The sequence below is a fragment of the Bubalus bubalis genome, chromosome 6 (genome assembly GCF_019923935.1).
Source record: "Bubalus bubalis isolate 160015118507 breed Murrah chromosome 6, NDDB_SH_1, whole genome shotgun sequence".
NCBI lineage: Eukaryota > Metazoa > Chordata > Mammalia > Artiodactyla > Bovidae > Bubalus > Bubalus bubalis.
The window spans coordinates 119388985-119407759 of record NC_059162.1 but is presented as its reverse complement, the minus strand read 5'-3'; the positions used below and the strand labels follow the sequence as shown (position 1 = coordinate 119407759).

At 62.1% G+C, this 18775-nt stretch overlaps 1 protein-coding gene and 1 pseudogene across 3 annotated transcripts; one reads left to right on the top strand and one right to left on the bottom strand.

The window, feature by feature from the left end:
- The first annotated feature begins 1454 nt into the window (after positions 1-1454).
- On the top strand, positions 1455-1597 carry LOC112585850 (annotated as a pseudogene).
- A 6588-nt stretch (positions 1598-8185) lies between these two features.
- CAPN10 (calpain 10) lies at positions 8186-18753 on the bottom strand. 3 transcript variants are annotated; one of them, XM_025289275.2, is made up of 12 exons: positions 18410-18753; positions 15958-16308; positions 14776-14972; positions 13865-14082; positions 12835-12976; positions 12298-12464; positions 11841-12061; positions 11151-11353; positions 10811-11066; positions 9220-9419; positions 8723-8768; positions 8186-8479 (listed from the first exon to the last, which is right to left on the bottom strand). In XM_025289275.2, exons 1-12 carry the CDS (start codon positions 18533-18535, stop codon positions 8450-8452), a joined length of 2157 nt encoding a protein of 718 aa, XP_025145060.2. In that variant the 5' UTR covers positions 18536-18753; the 3' UTR covers positions 8186-8449. The 3 variants fall into 3 exon arrangements, with proteins under 3 accessions (XP_025145060.2, XP_044801326.1, XP_025145062.1); XM_044945391.1 differs by having other exon boundaries at positions 15997-16308; positions 18410-18752; XM_025289277.2 differs by having other exon boundaries at positions 16177-16308; positions 18410-18750.
- Between the last annotated feature and the right edge of the window lie 22 nt (positions 18754-18775).

The window sequence follows — 18775 nt, the reverse complement described above, 5'->3', positions numbered from 1 at the left end:
TCTTGGATTCTCCTGCTATCTTCTAAATAAAATGGAGCTGTAACACTGATTCGCCTAAGAGCTGTAGCACGGTTTGTCCAAGACCCAAGAGCTGTGATGTGCCGAGGGCTTTAATGTCCGTCGCTCCAAATCTTTGTTGTGACGAGACAAAGAACCGAGGAACATACTCTCGCGTGACAAAAGGATCAACTCAGAAGAATAAATAGACAAATCTACAATTATAGTAAGCTATTCCAACACTCCTTTCTCAGTAACTAAGAAAAAATTATTAAGAATATGGTAGATTTGAAATGAACAGTGTGAATCAGCTTGCCCACACAAATGTCCATATAACAGCATGCCCATATATGGCCTCCAAAATGGCCATATGCTGGGCCATAAAGCAAGTCTCAATACAGTTAAGAGGATTTAAATCATATACAATATGTTCTTAAAGTGCAACACAACTAAATGAGAAATAAGCAACAAAAAACTAAGCTAAGATGCTTACTCCTTGGAAGGAAAGTTATGACCAACCTAGACAGCATATTAAAAAGTAGAGACATTACTTTGTCAACAAAGGTCTGTCTAGTTAAGGCTATGGTTTTTCCAGTGGTCATGTATGGATGTGAGAGCTTAACTATAAAGAAAGCTGAGCGCAGAAGAATTGATGCTTTTGAACTGTGGTGTTGGAGAAGACTCTTGAGACTCCCTTGGACTGCAAGGAGATCCAACCAGTCCATTCTAAAGGAGATCAGTCCTGGGTGTTCTTTGGAAGAATTGATGCTAAAGCTGAAACTCCAGTACTGTGGCCACCTCATGCAGAGTTGACTCATTAGAAAAGATCCTGATGCTAGGAAAGATTGAGGGCAGGAGGAGAAGGGGACAACAGAGGATGAGATGCTTGGATAGCATAACCGACTCAATAGACATGGGTTTGGGTGGACCCCGGGAGTTGGTGATGGACAGGGAGGCCTGGCATGCTGTGATTCATGGGGTTGCAAAGAGTCAGACATGACTGAGCTACTAAACTGAACTGAACTGAAAGAATGCCCAAATATTTGGAAATTAAATAACTATAATAAACTCAAGGGCTAAACAAGTAATCAAAGGGAAGTGAGAAAATATTTTGAACTAATTAATAATGAAAACACAACTTATCAATACCTGTGAGATAAAGCTAATTCAGAGTTTAGAGAAATATTTGTAGCTTTAAGTGATTATACTGGGAAAGGAGAAAAGGCCAAAAATCATTAAGACTTCACTTTGGGAAGCAAACAACAACAACAAACTCACCCAAGTAAGAAGAAAGGAAATAAGAAAGGGTAAACAATTAATATAATGGAAAAATGACAATAGAGAAAAATCAATAACATGGAAGTTGGTTCTTTGAAAAGATCAATGAAGTTGATAAACCTCTGGCTAAACTGATCAAGAACAAAAGTCCGTAAATGACTAACATCAAGCAGGAAGGTTTGCGTCCAGGTAAGTCAACAGTGCTTCTTTCCCCATGGTTGGGGGGCGGGGGGCGCTGTGTGCCGCCTGCAAACGACAGCCTTCTGGGTAGGGTATGCAGCCTGCGGCCTGTTCAGGTTGCTCTAAGGGGCCTGGGACATTCAGGACTGCCATGCTGTCCCCAGTGTAGGCTCCAGACAGGTACACATGGTGCCTTTGGAAGCCCCAGGGCACAGTGGCCAGGATCCACATGGGCCAAGTTACAGTGTCCATCTGCACCAAGATGTAGAACAAGGAGTGTGTAATTGGAGCCCTCCAGAGGGCCAAGTTCAAGTTCTTCCTGCCGGAAGGCCCACATCTCCAAGCAGTGGGCGTTTACTAAGTTTAATGTGGATGGACTTGAAGATATGGCGGCAGGACAGCGGCTCATCTCAGACGACTATGGGGTCAAATGATCCCTAATCGCGGCTCCCGGGGCAGAGGGTGGGCCCTGCACTCACGAGAGCTTTGGCTTTGACCCTTTCTCACTCACGTCTGCCAGTAAATCAACTTTCCTGTCCAAAAAAAAAAGAATGAAGGAGGACATGCCACTTAGATCTACAGACATTAGAATAATAAAGGGAAGTTATGAATAACTTTATGCAAAGACATTTGACAACTCAGTCGAAAATCGCAAATTTCTTGAATGTCACAACTTGCCAGAATTTGTACAAGAAATAAAAAATTTGAATAGCTTATATCTATTAAAGCTATTGAATTCATAGTTAAAAACCTTTCCACTAAGAAAGCTCCTGACCCAGATGGTGTCACTGGGGAATTCTATCAAACACTTACCAATGAAATACTGGCAATCTTAAAAACTTGCTAAAAATAAATAAGGATGAATACTTCCCAACTCATTTTCAAAGACAAGTTTTACCCTTATACTAAAACTAGACAAAGACTGGGACTTCCTTGGTGGTCCAGCGGTTAAGACTCTGTGTTCCAATGCAGGGGACCCGGGTTTGATTCCTGGCAGGGAACTAGGTCCCATGTGCCACAACTAAGACCCAGGGCAGCCAAATACACAGATAAATATTTTTTTAAAAATTAGACAAAGATATTATTACAAGAAAACTATAGATCAACATCATGCCTGAACATAGACACAAAAATCCTTAATAAAATATTAGCTTGGGACTTCCCTGGTGGTTCCGTGGTTAAGAATTCACCTTTCAAGGCAACAGACTCAGGTTCAATCCCTGGCTGGTGAGGTAGAGCCCAAGTGCCCCGGGGCAACTAAGCCCACGAATCACGACTAGAGAAGCCTGAGTACTGCAACGAAGAACCAACACGGCCAAAACAGAAGACTTAGCTGATTGAATCCACCAGTGCAGAAAACAAATAATCCACCATGAATAAGTATCTCAGGATTACAAAGCTTATTTTAACATGAGACTGCCAATCTGTGTAATTCACTATGCTAATGAAATAAAAGAGAACATATAATCCTCTCAATAGAAGCAAAAAAATTATTCTACAAAATTCAACACTCATTTATGATAGAAACGGTCAGTAAAGTAGGAATGGAAACCAGAATGCTCAAAACTACAAAACATTTTTGAGAGAAATAAAGAAGATCTCAGAAACAGAGAGATACACCGTGCTCCTGGATTGGAGGGTCCCAGTTCTCCTTGTGGCGGTCTGGACAGCCAGACCGATTGAGCAGCAAGCGTCGTGTGTGAGCTTTGTTTCCAAGGAACCGCAGCTCAGCCCGCTCCCTCGGCCCTCACCCCTCGTTGGCTGCCAGCAGGATGCCCTGCCATCTCCCTTGGAAGAATGCAGCAGCCTTCTGGCAGGGCCCTCCCTTCAGTCTGTTCCTGAGATTTCAGCCAGACGCGTGCCAAACAGGCACACACCTGGCCCTGCTCAAAACTGGGCCGGAGACCAAGCTCCTCCCGCAGCCTGAGGCCTCACCTCCGCCCTCCGCTCTCCCCACGTGCCCCAGGCCACTCTCCGCAGGCATGCTCCATGCGCTGAGGGTGCCCGATCCTCCCAGCCCTGCTCTGCAGCTGGCTATCCCAGGAGAGTCGAAAACCACCCACCCCCACTGCCACCCCTTGCGTCGTCTGTCACCTCACTGCCACGCCTCTCTGGTGACCTTGTGAAGACCCTGTCATCTGTCACCCCGCTGCCAGGCCTCTCTGGTGATCTTGTGCACACCATCCTGCCTGCTGGAGGACAGGGACGCCAAGATCTAGTCCTCACGTCCTCACAGAGCGGCTTTAGAATGAATGGGCCAGGAGAGCAGGGTGGTGGACAGGGCTGTGCCGATGCCGGCGGGTCCCCTCCGTGGGGCTAGGACTGAGGGGTGAGCCCACAGGACTTACACACGCATGCCTCAGCGCCCCAGCGTCACTCCTGCCCAGGCCCTGGACCCTGCAGGGGACCCTCAGGGTCCGCCCAAGGCAGTGCTGGAGGCTTGCCCAGCAGCCTCACCTCCTGGGTGGTTTGTGAAGGACCAGGAGCCCCAGGCGCCTGAGGCCGGGCCCTGGCCGCACCTTTGTGTAGGGCATGGGGGAGTTAGGGCAGTGTGCACAGGCGTGCTCCTGAGCAAACCTCCATGGCCAGTGTCTGAGGGACCCTGAGCAAGCCGGCTCCCACGCCATTCTCAGGGCCGTGCTGTCTGGGCCCCAGCAGCCTGCACTTGCTGGGAATCAGAGGAATGGCCTGAAGGTCACTGCACAGACCGGACCCGCCCCAGGCTGCGGCCAGAACCCACGGCCGCCTCCGAGCTCCCCTGTGAGGAGAGGACCCTGGGAGGGGAGGGATGGGACCAGGGCTGCAGAGCTGAGCACTCCGCCAACTGGCGGGCCCTGCCCGCCTGCAAAGCTTGTCCTCAAAGCTAGAAAAGACTGCGTCTGATGGAGCAGCTATGTCCAAGGCCGAGTGCTGGGGTCATAAAGCCCAGAGGGTCCTCGGGAACAAAGTGACTTCTCCCTTCATTTCAAAACGCAGTAAAAGCTAGAATGAATCTGTTAAATATCATGGAAGGAAAAGAAATTCAGTAGAACCAGATGAGGCAGACATGGGGCACTGAGCCAGGCATGCTTGTGAATGGAGACAGACAGACAGACAGGAAAAAGGGCCTGGAGCGTCTGAGAGCCTTGGCCCTGGCCTGGCTGGCCCCGTCCTGCCTCCTGCCCAGGACGTCCTGCCCTGACACCTGCCTTCAGGGAGCTAGGGTCTTGATACTCACCCTAGAAGCTCTGCCTCCCCCAAGCTGACCTCGCCTGGGGAGGAAGGGAGGGTGGGGAGAGAGGAGGTCCAGGGTTGAGATTGGGGTGGACTTGGCTCCCACCAAGGAGGCACTGCCCGCTGAGTCCAGAGCAGGAAGTGAAGACTGCAATGAAACTCAGGCAGGCGTTCGGGGCAAAGTCTGTTGGGAAAGCCGGGAAAGGAGGCGCCCGCCCCTGCGCCTAGACCTGCCCACCTGGGTCAGCCAGGAGACGTGCCCAGGAGGGGGGCGGTCTTCACCACCCACATGCCCTCAGATCGGGGACCCCAGAAGGGCCCCGGCCCTGGACACAGCCCTGGGCTCCATGCAGGGCCCTCAGCTTGGCACGGGTTCCGTGGAGCCCAGAGCGGGGCCTGGCTCCGTGTCAGTCAGTGTGGCAGAGGGCGGGGGCAGCAGTGGGCCTGCCCGGGGCCCCAGGCCCTCCCAGAGCCTGGGATCCCGCCCTCTGCAGCCCCACTCTGCCCTGGAACTCTGCACTGGGCCTGGGGGTGGCAATCAGATGTGACATGATACGGGCTAATGCATCAGGACCTCCACCCTGGGCAGGAGGGGATGGGCTCAGACGGTGGGGACCTCGGGCTGCAGGTCCCTGTCCCTCGTCAGCAGGCCTGGAGCTACCCCAGCAGACACGTCCAGACCGAGGACTCCAGGGCAAACCAAAGGGGAAGAGTCTGGACACGGGACGGGCCAGAGCCTGCACGCACTCTAAGCAAGGACACTGGAGCCCAGAGAATATGAGCTGCTCTATGACGGCTCGGCTAGGAGGCAGCTGGCCCGACTGGAACCCGCCTGCCCGGCACGGAGGCTGGCCTGGGGAAGGAAAGGCCCCTCAGCTCAGCGGGCTGGTGCCTCTTGCGAAGGGATGGCACAACAGCTGGGGCAGGCCCAGGGGCTGACGGCGGGAGGGGGCCTGCTGCGAGGGGCATGGAGACCGCCCCCGACAGAGCCCTGCCTCTGCACGCCAACACTGCCTCCTCTGGCTCAGGGGGCAAGGCCGGTACCAGCTGCCCCCGGCGGTGGCCGCCTTTCCACCTGCAGTGGCCGTGGTCCTGGCCTTGACCCGACCCCGCTGTGGGACCCGGACGGCCCAAGGGGAACCAGGGGGAACCATGGGCCACCCCGCCGGCTCCTGGGGAAAAGCTGGCAGTGTCCCGCCCTCCTGGGGTTCTGGCGCCCGCCCTGGGGGTGAAGGGCTGATGGTGACAGGCGATGGGCAGCATCTTACTTTTCAGGCTTCTTTGGAAGGGGGCTGATCCGCAGGGCCCGTGCCTGAAGCCCCAGCCCTCTGTCCTCACTGAAGTCACCAGCCTCCCAGGACCAAGTGGGGAAGGGAAGGGGATGGTAAATGACAGGCGAGATGCAGTGGCTGGCTCGAGGGCGCCCCCAGAGGCCCCCCGACGGCCCGGGGGAGCAGGCAGCTGGGGCTGGCCCGAGGGAGCGGCGTGCGGCACGGGCTGGCTCGCAGTGACACTGGTCATCCGGGCAGGGCCGTCAGGCAGGGGTGAGCTGGCTGACCGCAGAGGCCTCTGAGGTGGGGGGGGGACCTGCGGGTCTGGAGAGATTCCCTGCCCCCACCCCCGTGCCTCTGCCCCGCTGACCTCAGGACGAGTTCTGCTTTGAGGCGGCAGCAGCTGCAAACAGCACCCTGTGAGGCTTAGAGAGAAGCCCCACCCCAGGGAAGCCCTCGGCCGAGGCCCGGGACCAGGAGAACACCCCGCAGGCCTGGGGCTGAGCCACAGACGCTGACGTCTCCAACTCTGGGAGCTGGACGTCCGCGGTCAGGCCCAGGCCAGCCTGGTTCCTGGCGAAGGCCCCGTCCTGGATTGCAGGCAGCCACTTCTGTGTGCTCACGTGAAGCTCTGCTTCCTTCTGAGGATGCCTGAGGTTAACACCTGCCCGGGAGACCTGTGTTTCAGCCCCACGCGGGCCCCTGGGTGCACACATCAGATCTCCTTCCCTTGTAAACATCCTGCACCCCAAACTTGTCTCAGCGTTGGCCTCTGTGGTCTGAGAAGAGGCGATACCGTGCAGTTTGGAGCTGGGTCACCCACTGGCCCTGGGGGCAGGGAGACGGCAGCCCTGGCACAGGGGTGTCTCGTCCTGTCCGGGCTCTGTTTGACTGGGTGGATCGGGGAGGGGCCGAGGGAACAGTGGATTCGGGATGCAGGAACAGGAGCAGCTGCAGGGGATAGGCCAGGAGGCTGGGGCCAGGGGTGAAGCCACCGCTGGCCGCAAGGGGAGCAGCCCCAGAGCAGGGTGGGAGCAGGCCTGGGCTCGCTGACTGCAGAGGTGGTTGGGCCCCAGAGGAAGGCCGCCTCCCCCAGGGAGTGTGCACGACAGACTCCCCACCTGCCGCCCCACCAGCTCGCAGGCCCTTGCTCCGTGGCTGTGCTCAGGGAGGGGCAGGGAGGACCAGGCCGCAGGCACTTGGGCCTGCAGCTGACACTGCCCCTGAGCTGCGGCGGGACACAGCGAGCTGCTGACTGTGGACCCCTGCCAGGACCGCTCACGGTGGGCGATGGGGTCACTTCCTGGTCTCCAAGCACAAAACTGGGACGGCCACGTGCAGACATCCAATTCCCTCTCTGGAGTCGGAGGGCAGGCAGGAAGGCCAAGGGTGAAACTGAGGCCTCTGCCCCGCCCCTCAGACAACAAATCACAGACGGTACCTTGGGGAGGGTGGGGACGGGGACCCCTCGAGGCCCTGAAGCTGCGGGGCAGTCCCCTCAGGGGCAGGGGTCCCACCCTATCGCCCCCTGACTCAGAACCAGGGTTTCCCGAGCACACCGCCTGCTCCCAGGGAGCCGCAGGCTCACGATGGGGCATCAAGGGTGCAAGTCAGGAACGGGTGGGAAGACTCCCGCCAGGACCAGAGGCCCTGTAGCCCCTCCCAGGAAGCGACAATGTAACCCGGGACAAGGAGCCCAACAGGCCCGGCACCCCGACCACGGTGACAACACGGTGCAGTCGGGGGACACATGGGGACAGGAGACACGCCAGGCCAAGGTCAGGGCCCCCACTCCAGAGTGCTTAGGGTTAGGGGGCCCGGGGCCGAGGCCTGCAGGGACACCCCCGCTGAGTCACGGGCAGAGGACTGCAGCTCCGACACGGCCACTGGGCAGCGTCCACCCCTGAGCGCCACCAGCCGGGACAGGAGACTGGACGTGGAGTGGGGGTGACCTGTGTGGACGGGAACCCTCCAGCTCCCGCCCAAGACCTGCCGTGCACCCGCCTCCTCACCAGCTGTCCACCCCTGAGCGCCACCGGGTGGGAGACAGGAGACTGGACACGGCGGGGAGATCTGTGTGGACTGGCACCCACCAGCTCGTGTGCCCGCCTTCTCACCACCTGCCACGTCCTCCCCTCACCAGCCCCGCCCCGGCCCGCCCAGGCCCCCGATCATCCCCCAAGTGTCAGTGGCCGGTGGGAGCCCCCACCTGCTCCTGCCGGCCACCTGAACCGGCTGGACGCTGCTCGGTGCTCGTGTTTATTTATAAACTGGATCCTAAAAACGTTTCTAACAAAGAGTTCAAATAACGTGTGTCCCGATGCGCTCCGTCCGCTGTACGGCCTGTTTCCCAGGCAGTGGAGAGACCGCGTGGAGGATTCCGGGAGGCTCAGCCACGAGGACCCTGGTGCCCTTCTTGTGGCTCCCACTGGACCGCAGGGCTGCTGCTCCTGGGGCACATGCAGGCCGGTCGCTGTGGGTCACCAGAGCCCGCAAGCACGGTCAGCCGCTCAGGCTTTCATCACCGCCATGAAGGAGGCCTGCAGGAGGAGGGCAAGAGGGCTGGGAGGCGCTGCCCCGGCTGGTGGGAGACCAGCCTCCTCACCTACCAGGGTGCCGCCACCACCCTGAGAATCTCTGCCTGGGGCTCCCGGGGGCGGGGACGAGGGCCCTTCCTGTCCCAGGGCCCAGCCCAGCCTGCAGGGTGGCTGCTGGGATGGGCTGGGAGGCAGCTAAAACCCCAGGGCACTGGGAGGGCCCTCCCCTCTGCACCCAACACGCACCTCCCGGAGTGGCTGCCCCAGCATCTCCTGGCTGTGAATGGAGCGCCTGCAAGAGAGGAGGCCACTGTCACCCCGGGCCTTCCCGCACCCTGGGGCAGGGGGCAATGAGCTCCAGGCCCCTCACCCCGGGCCTCCCCGCACCCCAGGGCGTGGGGGGCAATGAGCTCCAGGCCCCTCACCCCGGGCCTCCCCGCACCCCGGGCCTCCCCGCACCCCGGGGCATGGGGGGCAATGAGCTCCAGGCCCCGCACCCCGGGGCGTGGGGGGCAATGAGCTCCAGGCCCCGCACCCCGGGCCTCCCCGCACCCCGGGGCGTGGGGGGCAATGAGCTCCAGGCCCATCGGCTCTCCTCCCACAGGCCTCGTGCTCTGCGGGACAGGTGCAAGTAGGGGTGTGCGGGTGATTGGGAGAGACCCAGGGGCAGGAGTGCTGGGGACACGCCCCACACCTGCACACAGCCACGTGCACAGGCGCACCCGCGCAGCCCCAGCGCCCACCTGTCGATTCTGGTTTCCACAGTCACCGTGAAAGCGCCCTCTGTGTCCGGCAGGTAGGTGGAGGGCACGATGCGGTAGGCGCCGGCAGGCAGGTGGCAGAGCCGGCTCACCTCCTGGGCGTAGCAGTGTGGCACGCAGCTCAGCAGAGGCTCCTGCAGCAGCAGGGAGGGTGTGTCCTGGCCCCCGCCATCCGCTGGAACCTGGGGGAGGCCAGGGCTCAGATGGCAGGCCCGCCTGTGGGCGACCAGACCGGCTGTGGCCGCCAGGACCACAAAGGCCTGTCCCCTTCCTGCAGCCTCGACCCGGCTTCCTTCCCGGGGGGGCCGCCCTGGCTGCAGCCAGCAGTCGGCCTGGCCCTCGTCACACGCCAGGCCCCTCACGGGGCCCCACTGCCCACGTGGCCCCCTGCCTGGGGACCTGCAGAAGCGCCGCCATGCCGGCCGCCCCGGGGCGGGCATCTCACTGTCCGTGCCCTGGTCCTTCTCTTGAAGCCCCTGGGGACCGGCCCCGGGTGGCCTGAGTGGAACACAGCCGCAGCGTGGTGCCCACGGCTGTCGGGACCCCAAGGGCACAGGAGCTTCTCGAGAAGAGCCGCCCCCACCAAGGCCCCATGACAGCACAGCTCTGGGCCACCTTCCGGCCCACACCCTCCTCGGGGCACCGGCCCCTGCCCAGCCCCATCCTCAAGCGGGGCCCCCAGAAGGGGTGGGGAGTCTGTGACCTCTGGCATTCACCTCCCCCTCAATACTCCAACTGCAGGTCTGCATAAGGACGTCCTGCCTGTATTTCAGAAGGGCAGACAGGCCAGGAAGGCACTCTGGGTGGCGCTTTGAGTCCGTGGCCTTCTCGCGGCCGCCTGCCACCCGACCCTGGGTGGCCCAGGACCCAAGGCCAGTCTCCCCTCTGTGGGGCCCCAGCTCCTGCTGCGTGCGGCTGGGGAAATGGCACTCTCTCCAGAGAGCCTCCCTTCTCTCCTCCCAAGAGCCTCCCTTCTCTCCTGCCTGGGACTCCACCCGCCTTGAGCTCTTGGGCTCTGAGCGCCTCGGGGCCCCACTCTACGTCTCCTTTCTGGTCCAGAAGCCCTCATGGGCAGGTAGAGCATCTGTCTGTTCTGTCTGGGGCCGTGTGGGCCACCCCTCCCTCCCTGCTTGTCCCCACGAGAACAGGTCCCCGCTGGTCCAGGCCCTCGGTGGGTGGGGGGCCGGGGATTCATGTGGCCTTCGGGAGGCTCCTGCTCAACCCTGTGCCCAGAGCGTCCTGTGGGGGCTCCTGGCTGGAAGCACAGATCTGGGGGCAGCTCAGGACTCAGGTGGGCTTCCCTGGTGGCTCAGCTGGTAAAGAATCCGCCTGCAGTGCAGGAGACCTGGGTTCAATCCCTGCGTTGGGAAGATCCCCTGGAGAAGGGAAAGGCTCCCCCTCCAGTATTCTGGCCTGGAGAATCCAGGTCGCAGAGTCGGACACGACTGAGCCACTTTCACACCTCACACGGGACCCAGGTGCGCAGCTGCTCTGAGCCCGGGTGAGTGGACAGGCCTGCCCGAGCTGCCCGGTGACCCCGGGCCCCGGGCCCCACGCGCCGCCCGCCGCCTGCCTGGAAGACGTGGAAGCCGATGGGGAGGCACTGGCGGTCGCGGCAGTGCTGCCGCAGGGAGATGCGCACGCAACGCGGGCCTGCGCCCTGCGGCACCGACAGCGGGAAGCGCGGGTTGCTGGGGTAGGAGGCGAAGTTGCGGCTGCCCCCCGCGGTCCGGCCGGCCCTCCAGGAGCCCCGCAGCCGCACGGTCTCCCACTCGCCCGCTGGCGGCACCTCCCGGGGGCCGGGGCTCGGGGCGGCCGGCTGGACAGCGCTGCGGGGACAAGCAGGAGGCGCCGGTGAGCGAGCCGCCAGCGCGGGAACCGCCCCGCCCCGCCCCCCCGGGCCCGCCCCTCACCTGAGGGCGACTCTCCCGGTGGAGAAGACCCTGAGCAGGAACTGCCCAGGCACGTCCTTCAGGAAGGTGCTGGGCACGGCCAGGTAGAAGCCCGGGCTGAGCTCACAGCGCAGGTGCACCTCGCGGTCGTAGGCGTGGCATGCGGTGCCCGCCACGGGGGGCGCGGACAGGGCCCTGGGCAGGTTGACCCGCCGCTTCTCCACCTGCAGGGAGGCCCCGGAGCGCCCGTCAGAGCCGGGGGCCCCCCGCTGGAGTACCCAGGCCTTCGGGTCCCTCCCTGAGAACCTGCAGCTGAGTCCCACGTGAGACACACGTGCCGGTAAAGACACGTGGCTGATGCCAGCTGGGCCTGCCAGGCTTGCCAGCAACGCTGTGACCCAAGACACCGGGACCTCCCATCCGCATTGGAGGGGAGGGGGTGAGGGAGTGGACAGGACCTCCCAGGGGCATGTGCGCAGAGCCGAGGCTGGACCGCCCCCTGGAGCCCTCCCAGCAGCTCTGCTCACCGGAGGGGCCCCCCGGCCAGGCCCTGCCAGGCTGCTTCCATGCTGTGTGCCTTTGGCCAGAAGACACAGCCAGGCTGGGGGAGGGAGGCGAGTCCCGTGGACTCAGATCTGAGGGGGTGGGGGTGGAAAGGGGACTCGGGGGGCTCCGGGGGCTCAGGCCTCCATGTCCCACGGGCGGGGCTACCTTCCAGAGGTGCAGGCCCACGGCCTGGTAGTCTCTGCCTGGGCGGCCAGCTGCGCGCACCCGTGGCCTCTGCAGGACACCCACGTACACCTCGCTGGGCTCGCAGACCCGCAGCCAGAACTTGGGGTTGCTGGGGAAGCCGCTGTTGTTCCGGCAGCCTCCTGCCGACTGGCCCTTGACCCAGGCCCCGGGCAGCTCCTGAGTGTGGCACAGCACCTTTCCTGGGCGGGGATGTGCTGCTCAGACGCGGGGACGGGGTCCCCCTCACGCCCCCAGCCCCACCTTGGCGTCAGGACCCCTGCACCGTGAGGACATCCCACTCGGCCACCTGTCCCCTCCGGGGCAGTGGGGATGGGACCATGGCTCCGCCCTCGAGAGAAGCCGGAGTGGGGCGAGAGTGGAGCCGGGTGGCCCGCCCCACTTCAGAGGGCGGGCCGTCTGTCTGGGCCTCCCTCACCTGAGTGCAGGCTCTGCAGGTGGCCGGCCTCCGTGCTGGGGAAGCCGATGGTGACCTCGTCAAACTCCCGCAGAAACTCGTCCTCCTCCACCCAGAACTCCCCGTCCTGCAGCTGCGAGAGCAGCTCCGCCTGGGCCGCCGGCTCCACCCGGCTCCACCCTTCACCCCTGCAAGGAGCCCCCTTCAGCGGAGCAGAGGCCCGGGAGCCAGCGCCCACCTGCAGCCCAGGGGGCATCCTCTGTCCGTGGGTGCCCTCAGGACAGGCCCCAGCCCTCAGCGTCGCTGGGGTCCCGGGGCCCAGCACAAAGCCAGCCTCCCAAGGCCGTCTGGGGCCCTGCACAGAGCAGGCAGCCCACGAGCAGGTGCCAAGGGGGCCGTGCCAGAGACCAAGCAAACACTGTCCTGACCACGGTCCAAGCCGCAGGCACCGGGCACGCGCACGGGCAAGACGGCTCTTGGCCACGGCGCCCCCCCTCCCCCGGCCCCGCCACGGCCCACACGGGCAGAGGGAGGCCCAGAGCGCCCGCTCACACTCACCCCTCCCTCCAGGGCCCCTGCCAGCACCGCCGGCCCCAGGGGTTCTGAATGCGCAGCAGCAGGACTCTCCGGCCGGCCAGATCCTGGAGCTCTCGCAGATCCGACACGATGAAAGCATGAAACTCGCCCAGCTCCCGGGTCCCTGGGGGAGGAACAGCCGCAAGGTCCACACCGAGCGGACACAGGCCCGCCTCCTCGCCCGGGACACAGCGGCCATCCGCACCGCACAGGAGCCGGGACGCGCGGCCGACGTCCGCACCGCACAGGCGCTGTGTCCTGACCATGGCGGGCAAGTCAACCGGGGTGTGACCTGGTCCAGCGAGGCGCCAGCGGGAGCGCCTGGCTTTTGATTTGGGCTCAGGTGCCACCAGGCCTGCAAACCGCCTTCTCTGGGCTTCGGTCCTCGCCCAGATGACACTTTGGACAAAAGTCCCGTTATAAAAATAATCTTAAACATGAAAGCAATTGTGCGCAAAGATGCTCACTGCGATGTCATCTCTAACAGCGTGAAACTGGAAAGACCATAAACACGGGACACTAAGGGACAGACTCAGAGAAACACGGCAGATACAGGGATTACGCAGGATCCTGACAGAGTCCACGCAGCGCACAGAGCGATACGTGACACAGGACACGTGTGTCTCGCGAAGAAAGCAGCTGAGAAAGGGCACTGACGAGTCAGAGCGGTCAAGTTTGGGCGACTTTTTCTCTCAACAGACTTGCTTTGTGAGCACGTGTATCACTAGCATGGAAACCCGAGTGCTGGTTTTGCCCGGTCACCAGCCGGGCCAGAGATGGTGCCACCACTCTGTGTCCCGGGGGCCCCAGTGCAGACGCCCCTCTCACCCTGGAGGCCAGTCCTGGTCAAGGGAAGGCGGGATACTGCCCTCCGGAGAAGGCCGGTCAGGAGGGAAGGGCACACCAGCTCTGAGGACAGAGGTCCTCTCTCGACTCAGTCCCAACAGGACCTGGGTACAAAGCTCCGGCAGGAGGCAGTGAGGGCTCAGGCGTAGGCTGAGCTCCACCCTACCTGTCCTGGGGCCGAGCACCGAGCAGCTCAGCAGACAGCGGTCCTTCAAGCTGAGCAGCTGCCGGCAAGTCCTGCGTTCTGCACCGCGGGGCCTGTCCTGCTGGCCACTGGATCCGGCCACGTCCTTCAGGTTCCACCTTTCGGCCAGGCCACCAGTGAGGTCCACCAGGGCGTCTGCCACCTGCCCCGCCCACAGCTGTTCATAGGAGCCGTGGACCCTGGGGAGACGGCCAGGCGGCGTGAGGCCCGGCACTGGGCCCCCAGCCCTCCTGTCCCCCCTGGCCTGCCTCTGACCCACCTCGATCACCTGTCTTTCCGCCCCACCCTGTCCCCACCACGTCCAGGCACGAGCTCGCCTCCAGGGCACAAGGCCCACGCAGGCTCCAGTAGGAGTGGGCACAGTGGCCGTGAGCACACCCCTCCGCCTCTCACGATCAAGGCCCTGGGCCCAACGCAAGGCTTACGGAGGGGCTCAGTCCTGCCACGAAGGCCCACCTCCCTACCCAGTCTCCTCCAGCACAACCACCAGCGCGTCCAGGGAGGCCATCCGTGGTCTCAAGACCACGACAGACAACCCTGACGCTTCAGACGCCTCCCTCCTTCCCAGTGACCTGCAGAGAGGCCGCCCGTCCCCAGAGAACAAGGTGGACAGAGAGACTTGTCTCACTTGGGTTTGAGGAAAGACAGGACAACATGCACCCTCTCTCTAGAGGCGACGCCCCCATGCCTGACCGTGATGTGAGGGCAGGGCAAGGGGGTGTGGGCTGAGAGGACAGCAGCCCACGGGCCAAGCCTCAGAGCTGCGGTCTCTGGACGGGCCACCCCACCCTGGAGGCCCTCAGGGCCCACAAGGGCACTGCGGCCCGGGACCCCTGCCTGCCCGCCCGGCCCCTCCACGCTGGCCGGCGTACTTGGCGTAGACCTTCTCCAGTAAGGGGAGCCAGAACACATCCTCTCTCTGGCACCGGGAGAAGCAGAGTCTCCCTGCAAGACAAGGCAGACGGTCATCTACGGTCACCTCCACCCAGCGTCCAAACTGCCAGACTCGACAGGTGAAGGAGCCCCGGTACGTCTGGTCGAGCCAGCTCGGCTGTCCCGGAGGGAAGACCTAGCGCACGTGGGGGGAGGCAAAAGGAGACGGTGAGAGAAGGCCCAGGTGGCGCGTCCCGGCCCCGGCCAGAGTGTGACCGCGCCGGACGCTGCCCCCCCGGCACACGCCTGGCTGTCCAACTCATGTGAACACCACTCAGGGGACAGAAGGTCTCAGACCTTCCAGTGAAAGGTGCCAGGGCCACTCTGAGCGACCGGCGCCTCCGAAAGCTCTAGCCAGCCATCATGAGCTCGCGTCCCCGGGGAGCGCGGGCCCTGAATCCACGACAAACGTGACTTTAGAGGCCTGCGTGGTGGAGGTGGCAGCTACCCCAGCTGGAGCCTGGGCATGGCTCCACCAGCGCCAGGCCCGTGCTCACGGCTGGGGCTGCGATTCCGGCCCAGGGCTGAGACAGGAGGGGGTCCGCACCCAGACGGCCCCACTGCGTCCCAGCTCTGCCCTTGCCAGCTGGGACGTGACCATGGTTTCAGCGCCTTGTTTGTAAGAGGGGGTCCAGGCCAGCAAGGCCTGTGAGAATGAAAGCTGGCAACTGTGGTGGGCTTGGCCCGGCACCGGGCACATGGGAGCCGCCGGGAAAGGGCTTAACACTGCTGCTTCCACTGGGCACACTCAGCCAGGCCGCGAGCGCTCCTGGGGAAGGAGTCTGAGCGCCTCCTATTCCTGTGGGGTCCGCTTACATCTGAAACGGTTCTAACCACCTTTTGCCAATTGATGTTCAAAATCTATAAAAGAGAACCACCACCCCAACTAGCCAGGAAACTTACTCCAAACCAGCACAGGATCCCTCAACTGGCCCTCTCCTACTTTGGGCTGGCATGTTTGTCTTTTTCTTCCAAATGCCTGCCAGGGACTTCCCTGGTGGTCGGGGGCTAAGCCTTCATGCTTCCAATGCAGGGGGCTTGGATTTAATTCCTGGTCAAGGAACTAGATCCTACATGCTTCAACTAAAACCCAATGCCGTCAAACTAAAACATATATATACGTGTGGGTGTGTGCACGTGCGTGTGTGTGTCACACATACACGGCTGGCCCAGGGCTCGGGAGATGGTGGAGCAGGTGCAGCAGAAAGCGCCCTGCCAGCCCCTGCGGGAGAGGGGGCCGCTGGGCCTGATGGCGGGGCGCCCTCCCCGCTCCGCTTCCTTCCTACGTGGTCAGACAGGGAGAGAGAGGAGGCGAGGCGGCCGCGGCGGCAGGCAGACACCTGGTCCAGGAGGTGGCGGCTCTTCTGCAGGGCGGCGCAGGCGCACAGGAACCAGCAGTCCCCCAGTAGCCCTTGCTTCACCTGCCCTTCCTGTGGGCTACCTGCAAACAGCCGGGGCGTGGCGCAGATTTCCTGAAATAAAGAAAATCGTCCAGAGTGACATCGTGCTCGGGGGCTGCCGGGAAACCAAGAGCAGAGGCCTCGTGTGGCAGGGTTGGGGAGGAGCTCTTCCGGTCATCCACGTTGCCTAAGAGGGCACGGGAAATGGCTGGCCTCTTGCGGCCGGTACCCGTCACCCCTCCAGGCTGCACATCAGCCTGTCCAGCTTGGATTCTGGGCTCCCTGTCTCCGCCCACCTTCCTTGATTGGCACCCCCCCAACTCTGGACAAATCCCACCACCCTCTGCAACAGTGAAATGTTGGTCTAGAAAACGGTTTCCCTTTAAATTCACAAAGGCAGGTTTCAAGGGGGTCTTCTGTACCGCTTCTCTACAAGGCTGAGCTCTCCACACCCTAGATGAGTCGACCTTCCTCCTGCTCTCCTGAAAACACCCAGGTCCCTCTGAGCAGCGGCTGCGCCTGGGGCTCCACCGGAAGCCCCCTGACCTGACCCCTGCTGCTCTCAGTGTCTGAGTCCATACATGCCCCCCCACCCCAAGTCCTGCAGGCGGGATCCCACCAGCACAGGCCTGGGAGAGGAGGCCCGCTGCCTCTGATGCACTGTCCCTGGGCACTGCTTCCCCTCCCGGCGCTTCACTGACCATCTCCTCCAAGAGCTGCTCCCCCCACTTCCTCCCTCCCGTTTCTTACAACACCCCCTTGCTTCTGAGCAGGCCCACACCCCAAAGCCGCTCTGCTTCAGTGTCGCCTCTGTGTCGTCACCTCCCACGGCATCCTCTGTGCTCCTCTTTCCTGACACAGTGGCATCAGAACTGCAGCTCCCCTGTGCCCAACAGCCCCCTCCTGGCATCCACGACTCCACGTGCTCTGGCTGTCCTCTCCCCTTACTGCCTGCTGCTTCTCAAGTCTGCTTGTCAAGGCACCTGCGGTTCCTTAAGGCTTGGTTCCAAGCTGTCTCTTCTTCTCTGCCCCTACTTTCTCCAAGATGCCCTCCCAGACTCCAGACAGTAAGCCATCTGTTCGGTCCCTGTTCCCAGGAGCATCATCTAACCCGCTCCTCCTGAGCTCCTGGCTCTCATACCCATTTGCCTACCATCAGCTCTGCTTGAACCTGTGACAGCAAAACCCAAGCCTACACTTCCAGCCCACCTCCCGTTTCTGCAGCACATCAGCCAGGACCCCCACCCCACTGGTGCTCAGGCTAGAAATCTAGAAATTCTTGATCCCCCCTTCATCCTCACTCTCTATTTCCATTTGGTCACTAAGACCTATGAATCCTGGCTTGGACATCTCCCTTAAATCTGCCCACGCCAGAGCCCCAGCCTGAGGCTATCGCACTAATCTGAGCCCCGGCCTCTTTCTCCAGGACCACTGCAACGGCCATCTGCACTCTTGCCTCTGGACACCTGGCTGAAGAGTGAGCTTCTTAAATCCAAACCTCTGCTAAAAACACCCTAATGGCCTCCCACTGCACCTAGAGTCCACTGGCCCAGCTGATGAGGCTCGTTGCCCCTTGGAAACAGGCCCTCGGTGCTGTCCAAGGAAAGCCAGTTCTGGCTCTCTTCCAGGGCGGGTGCATGCTGAGGTCTCCACGAAGGCTGGGTGCACTCGGGGAGAACAAGGTTGCTCCGGGGACAGCCTCATTCAGCGGATACTCCATTTCTAAAGCTATCACACAGCACACTGGGCCGGAGCATGCCTCTAAACCGCCACCTTGAGATGTTTACACCTGAAAGGGCATGAGGTTCACCACATGCGTGCAGCGTGCAGAACAAAACGGCCGTGGCTTTGCAGGCTCAGTCTGGCCCTTCCAGAGGAGCAGGAGAAACAGAGCAAGACTGCTTGTGGTCAGAAGAGACCTGCAGACTAGAAGCCCTTCACAGCAGACCCAAGTGGGGCTGAGTTTGCCGTGTGCCGAAGCGCCCAGCTCGCGGGGCCGTGAATCCCCTGCGGAAGGGAGCGCTCTCAGGTGGGGGCTGTGAGCTCGGGTCCAGCACACACGGAGCTGGCTGGGGGGTGGGCAGGGGAGCCGTCTCCTGAGGACAGCGGGAAGCGGGCCTGGAAACGCGGCGCGAGACCACCGAGAGCCCCCCTCCGCCCCCGCCCGCCCCACCTGGGGCCGCCTCCAGGTGATCTCCTCCCGGAACTGGGCCAGCGGCGTGGAGAAGCTGGAGAAGAGCGAGGAGTCCGAGGCCGGGAAGGCGGCGTCGCGGAAGAGTTCCTTGGCCGGCGCCCGCATCTTGGGCACCCCGGGCGCCCATCTGCAGCCCGCGACCCGGTGCCGAGCGCAGCCGAGCGGGCACGCGGCCCCGGAGGGAAGGGCGAACCGGCCGCGCGCGGTCCCACTTGCCCGCGCCCCCTCGCCTGGCCAGGCTCGGCACCCCCGGCCCCCGGGGCCCCCAGCCCCGCGGCACCCACAGCGCCCCCGGCCCCGGTGCCCGCCCGCCCCGTCGCCCCGGTAACCGTCGTCCCAGCAACC